Source organism: Crocodylus porosus, unplaced genomic scaffold (genome assembly GCF_001723895.1).
Source record: "Crocodylus porosus isolate Cpor-Errol unplaced genomic scaffold, CroPor_comp1, whole genome shotgun sequence".
In the NCBI taxonomy this organism is placed as follows: domain Eukaryota; kingdom Metazoa; phylum Chordata; order Crocodylia; family Crocodylidae; genus Crocodylus; species Crocodylus porosus.
Genome location: NW_017728943.1, coordinates 66,332,362 through 66,338,573, shown reverse-complemented (window position 1 = coordinate 66,338,573; position 6,212 = coordinate 66,332,362). Strand labels below are relative to the sequence as shown.

The 6,212-nt window shown below is 51.9% G+C and overlaps 1 protein-coding gene across 1 annotated transcript in view; it reads right to left on the bottom strand.

The window, feature by feature from the left end:
- RRP15 (ribosomal RNA processing 15 homolog) overlaps nt 1-3,839 on the bottom strand; it is a 38,541-nt gene extending 34,702 nt beyond the window's left edge. The window contains exon 1 of the mRNA XM_019549484.1: nt 3,682-3,839. Within this exon, the coding sequence (XP_019405029.1) occupies nt 3,682-3,745 (64 nt within the window). The 5' untranslated portion in view covers nt 3,746-3,839. The remainder of the gene's footprint in view (nt 1-3,681) is intronic.
- Nucleotides 3,840-6,212: the final 2,373 nt, after the last annotated feature.

Sequence of the window (6,212 nt, the reverse complement as noted above, 5' to 3'; positions counted from 1 at the left end):
GATTGAGGCATGGCTCATGGGGTGGCTCCTGCCACTGCTTGCATTTGGGGTGGGGGCTGTGCCCCCAGATCAGCGCGGTGGTCTTGTCACCAGAGGCTGGGCTCAGAGCAGGCTGCAGTCACTCCAAATTTCAATGCAGCTCCACTCCCAGCCCTGCACCACCACCCAGCACACTCCCAGCTGAACACCCATCCACCCAAGCACTGGGAAAAGCCATGGCTGCAGTGGGTGGCGACGCAGGGCTGGGAGTGGAGCTGCGGCAAAATCTGAGTTGGCTGTAGCCTCCACCCAGCACTGCCACAGCCTGCTTCAAGCCCAGCTCCTGGCAAGAAGAGCCCTGCGCAGCACCGAAGAGCCCTGCGCAGCACCGGCTCCATCCCACAGCTGCAGCACACCCCATGCCACACAGATCCAGTGGCACGTGCCCCCCAGGGTGCAAGCAGCTGTGGGAGCCACACCTCCATCCTGTATCCCACCCCCACGCCAGCTGGGCAATGCCTGCCCCTGCCCCCTCCCTCACTACGGGGGGAGGGGGGGGGCGGGGGCTTTGATCTGGACCCCTCCCTCTCCCCTCCCCTTCTGACTTACCAGCTGGAGACAGCTCTTCACACTGCGGGCTGTGCTCCTGGCTGCCTGAGTGCTGTGCTGTGGCTGCGGCTGCACACAGCATGGGCCTTTATTGGCCAAATTATCTGCCCCATCAGGCTGATATCCAATATAGACAATATTCTTTATATCAGTACTGATCTAATATCAGACTGATGTATCAGTGCATGGCTATAAATAACGGTCTACCCTTGCATGTTCCTATGAGCGTTTTAAATGACAGCAACATGGGATGTCAACTCTAAACACTACCAATCATCTGCTGAAAACCAAAGATTACTGTCAGGAAACAAAAATCATTGTAAGAAGCACACAAGCATCCCTAAGCTAGTGCATGTCCCACCCAGCACAACAGCCTCATGACCTAAGGACATTTCCCTTTGCTCCCAATCCTAAAATTAAAGGCTTTCCCAAAACAAAAAACAAAAAAACTAAACCCATGGAAAGACTCGAAATTTCAAATGATGTTTCTTTTTCAGGCAATTGGATATCTCCAATTCTGACAGAAGTAACTAAGGAGAGATGCTAACCTTTATCAAACACAATCTGCAGGCTGATCTAGACTTTCAGCTGCTACAGGAAAAGGAACAAGGTTTCAACAAGTCACAACTATTACTTTGAATATCCTGAAGCATCTCTTGAGAGTTGGGGATAAAATATAGGCACCTCATACTAAATTAAAATAGAGTCTCTAATCTTGATGCTTCAACTTCTGTTGTGGGTATATGGGACTCCTTCCTGAACTTGGGACTCATTCCTCTATTTCAGTATTACAGTCCCAGGCTTGCAAGCAGATATCCACACATTCAACTTTTATTCACGTAAGTACATTGGGCTCGCTGAGCTAACAGGGGAAACACATTCATCAAGTTAAATACATCACTCCTTCCAAGATTAGAACCCGTGAAATAGTATCTTCTTTCAGTTGTCTTTCAATTAAGTACCCTTTTCTCAGGCTGACCAGATCAACCTGGCCTCTAATACTGGCTATCTTGCTGTTCACAAGATACAATAACTTGTCCTACAGTTGTCTTTCTGGGCAAGCGGACACATACGCCAATTTTGACTGGAAGAAAAAAATGCAGTCTAGGAAAAAAGTTAAGGTGGGATGGTCAATTTGTAAGGTGTGTGCCACAAGTGGCATAGACAGCATCTGTGTGCAGCACATGGCAGATGAGCAGGGAACAGAAAGCAGAGCGGCAGATCAGGCAGGAGATTGGAGTGGCACTGGAGCCAATTATACCTGCCAAAAAGGTTGGCCTGAACTGCTCGACGGAGAAATGCACAAGAGTTATTATTATTTGTAAAGTTCCAGCAATGTCAAGCTTAAATCAATGAATAATTACATGTTACTGGATAAAACACAATACCTTATTTACCCAACTAACCCTGAATGCAAGACAAGCCCCCAGTAATCCGATTCTACACATGCAAATTTTGTGACTGCATTATAATTTTCCACATGTGGAATCTAACTGTTGGAAGATCATCTTAAATTCATTCCCTCCCCCACTAGTGCAGGTGGTGGGGCAAGAGGTGATGAGGAGAGGCAGTAATGGGGCTGATGGTAGAGAACAGACAGTAAGGGAGGCATGGGGGGCGGGGGGGGAATAATGGGGCAGGCAGCTTCCCTGTCCACCCCTCCTCCCCTCTCCACATCTCTGTGTCCTGGCAGCATCAGGGACAGAGCCTGTCAGTGCACAGCAAAGGTAAGGAAGAGAGAGGGGGAGATGAGACTGTGTAGAAAGAGTGACAGGCAGTGGGGTTGGGGCTGTAGCAGCAGCAGCTGCTGCTGCCTGCCCCACCCCACTGCCTTGTACTTGATTGTAAGGTGTGAGGCTTTCCCCCACCATGGTAATTAAATGGGAGGAACCCATCTTGTAATCCAGTAAATGTGGTAGTAACTATGCCCTTAGCAAATCCACTATTTTGTTTTGGTTTTTTTCCTTTGTACTTTCACGGTCTTGGGGGCTTTTTGTAATTGGAGACATTTGATGGGTTGGCATTAACAACAATAATAAAACTACTACCCTATTTTATTTCCACACAGAAATATCAGTAAAAAAAAAAGCCATGTCAGAAAGCAGACACAGCTTAAAGACTTTGAGACAAAAGCCTCACCCGAAAGGTACACAAGCTGGAGAAGCAACAGAGACCATCAAAATAGCTCTAAGAAAATTACATGTGGAGGAGAAAAGAGCTGTCAAAGAAACATAAACCCCCAAGGTTTTTAGCAGGGCAGACATCCACAGGAGGGCAGAAGCTCCACAGCATTATCTACACCTTATCCAGCCTGAACTCAAACCAAGGAAATAAAACCCCCTCGATGCCCCCACTTCCCGCACTCACTCGCCCCACTCTGCAAACCAGAACAACCAGAGACTCTCAACAGTGGGAGTAAGCCCCAGGCCTACGTGCATACGTGTGCACATACACATGCGCACCTGGCAGGGGAAGCAGCGTGACCACGTAGGCGAGCTCCCCAGGGTAATTGTCTCTGATATGTCCTCCATAGGAGGTCTACATTGAGCAGATTCTTTTTGGTATTGGGTGGTGGAACCGGAGCGTGCTCCATCCACTCCATGCATGGAACCGGAGCGTGCTCCATCCACTCCATGCATTGACCTGGTATTGCAGTGCTTCCAGGACCGGTGCAAAAAAACAGAAAAAAAAAAAGAAGTGCCCGCACACATACATGTGCATGCATTTACGTGCGAGCATTTGTGCATGTGCATAAGCATGTGCACACGTTTCCGTGCACGTGTGGACGAGTGCATGCATGCAGGCCTGCATGGGTGTGCACATGCGCCTGTACATCCACATGTGCATGTGTATGTGTGTACGCGGGGGGGGACGGGAGGGGGAAAAGAATAGTACTAAATTTGACCCTACGGGCAAACGGGTAACCCTCCACGCTCCCACGGCTCCCGCCTTACAGTCTGGCCCCAGCAGTAGAGAGAAGGGGGAAGGGGAGAGGATAAAAAACGATCCAACTTCTCGTTACCCCCCACCCCCGCGATCTTGGGAGGAACGCGAGACCCCTCCCCAGCTGGCTCGGGCGCCCCCGCCCTTTACCGCTCTCCTCTGCCTCCTCGGCGGCGGCTTCGCTCCCACGTGGGTCCACCATGGCGGCCGCCATCTTGCCCGGCCCGCGTCCTGCCGAAGCCGTCCCGGCCGGCCCCGCCGCCTCGGGCGCACGAGTTCCGCCTCCCGGGGCAAACGGCTGCAGGGGTGGGAGGGAAACAGCTGGGACAGCCCGCTCTGCCTTCCCGGAAGAAGCCGCCGGCAGGAAGAAGAGCCGAGGGAGTTTCCCCTGTGGCAAAATCTGCATTTGTTTCCCGGGAGACTGCAAAGGAAGTGGCATCACCCGCGCCGAGGCGGCGAGCGAGAGCGCCCCCTGGGGGCTGGCGGGTCGACTCTGGGTGCTGTGTGTCACGGTGTGCAAGTGTATCAGTAGACCGCAATTTTTTAAAATCAGAAAAGTAAGACTGCTCGTACATATGGTGTACAGCTGGGTTGAAAATTATAATGAATTTACAAAATTTGCATGTGTAGAATCTGATTATTGGGAGCTTGTCTTACATCCCGCCAGGGCAGTCTGCCGGAATCTGCCTCTCCAGGAGGCTGCTGAGAGTCATCCGGGGGGGGCGGGAAATCAAGAATAGGGCATTCATTAAAATAAAGATGAAAGGTGGAATCTGATTTCTACAGTTGTCCAGTGGTTTTTCCAAGCGTCCTAAAAGTAACGTGCATTTGCCTTCCCGACATACAATCATTAATATCACTACATCATGTGATTTAAACTATGGGCTGCTGTTGCCTCCTGAGTCGGCGGGCACTTGCCCCCCAGCAGCCAGTCAGCGACCCGGGGGTCACCCTGCGGCCATTGCACCGACCAGAGGGGGCCAACCCAGAAGTGCAAGCAACACTAACCCTGGTGCTCCCACTCCCCGGCCAGCACTTCCAAGGGGGCACCGGGCTCCTGCCTGCCGTCCCTGCCTGTCACCTAACTGGGGAGGGTTGGCTGTCAGGGATGCATGTGCACCCCGTGCACCTCCTATGTGTCGCTACTGCATGAAACCTCCTGGCATAGATTCAAACAGAGCTGGCAACCCTAGTGGGCAGCTGGGCGGCTTGGCATGGAGAGCGGCAAGCGCTGCTTGCTGCATCCGCTCTGTGCCTGCCCGCTCACTTCCTGCCCAGCAAGCACCGTGTTTTTTTGCACCGGTCCTGGAAGCACTGCAATACCAGGTCAATGCATGGAGTGGATGGAGCACGCTCCAGTTCCACCACCCAATACCAAAAGGAATCTGCTCAATATAGACCTCCTATGGAGGACATATCAGAGACAATTACCCTGGGAAAACCACCTGATTGATCATGGTGTCTCCCCTGCCAGGTGCGACCTCACCCGTGACAGGTGCTGCCTCTGCAGGTATAGGGTCTGGGCACAGCCTGGCTCCAGGCAGGGGCAGAGGGGAGGAGGCAGGAGCCTGGCTGGGGAAGCCCCTAGATGCCAGTAGCACAGTGTGTAAGTCAGGGTGGAAATTTAAGGGTGAATAATTTGGCTTCAAACCTCAATTTATACACCATGAAACACGGTAACTTCAGCCTGCTCCAAAGTGATGGAAGGAGCAATTTTGTAATCCTCCAGCATCCCAGGATGCCCTGCTCCCAGCCCCCACCTCCCCCTACCCAGAGCAGAGAGGTGTCCTGGGTGGTTACCAGCCCCCTAGTAGCAAATCAGAGCTTTGCAGGTGAGAAATGGTGTTAACTCTTAACCTCACAGCATGTTTTAACTTTAGTTGACCTTAGTCTACAGATTTACCATGGTCTAAGGCAGGGGTGGGCAAAATGGCAGATCGGGTTGATGGGCTAACTCTATTTACCAGCAGCCCCAATCCATGTAGCTATGGTCAGTTTCCATGGTGACCCCAGTAGTGGCTAAGCCATGGCAGTGCCAGCCAGGGTTTCCATGGAGTAAGAGACTGGCGCCAGGAGCGCTGGCAGGGAGCGCAGCCAGGAGGGGAGGTGCTCCAGGGCTGGGGCTGGGATCTTGCTGTGGTGACAGCAAGATCCAGAGACAGAGCAGAGCTGCCATCTACCGCCTGCACACCCCTGCCAGGGGTTATATAGGCAATGGATCACAGCTCTGGGCTGGCTCTGGGCTATGCTGTCACTGCCACAAGATCTCAGCCCTGAAGCAGCTCTTCGCCCAGCTGCACACCCTGCCAGTGCTGGAAAAGACAAGATGGGGAGTGGGGAGTTGATAAAAGTCTTCAGATACCTGAAGGGTGATTACAGAGAGTATGAAAATGGGTTTTTCTCTGTGGCTATGGAGTACAGAACACCAGCAATAGGCACAAGTTATGGCAGAGGTTGGAGATTAGGGAGTACATTTTTTATATGAGGTGCTCAAGCATTTAAACAGATGTTGTAGAGGAACTGGAATTTCCATCCCTGGAAGTTTTCAAGAGCAGTCTAGATGGACACTTATAGTTTCATAGTTTCATAGTTTGTAGGGTTGGAAGGGACCTGAGCAGATCATCTAGTCCGACCCCCTGCCATGGCAGGAAAGAGTACTGGGGTCAAACGACCCCAGCAAG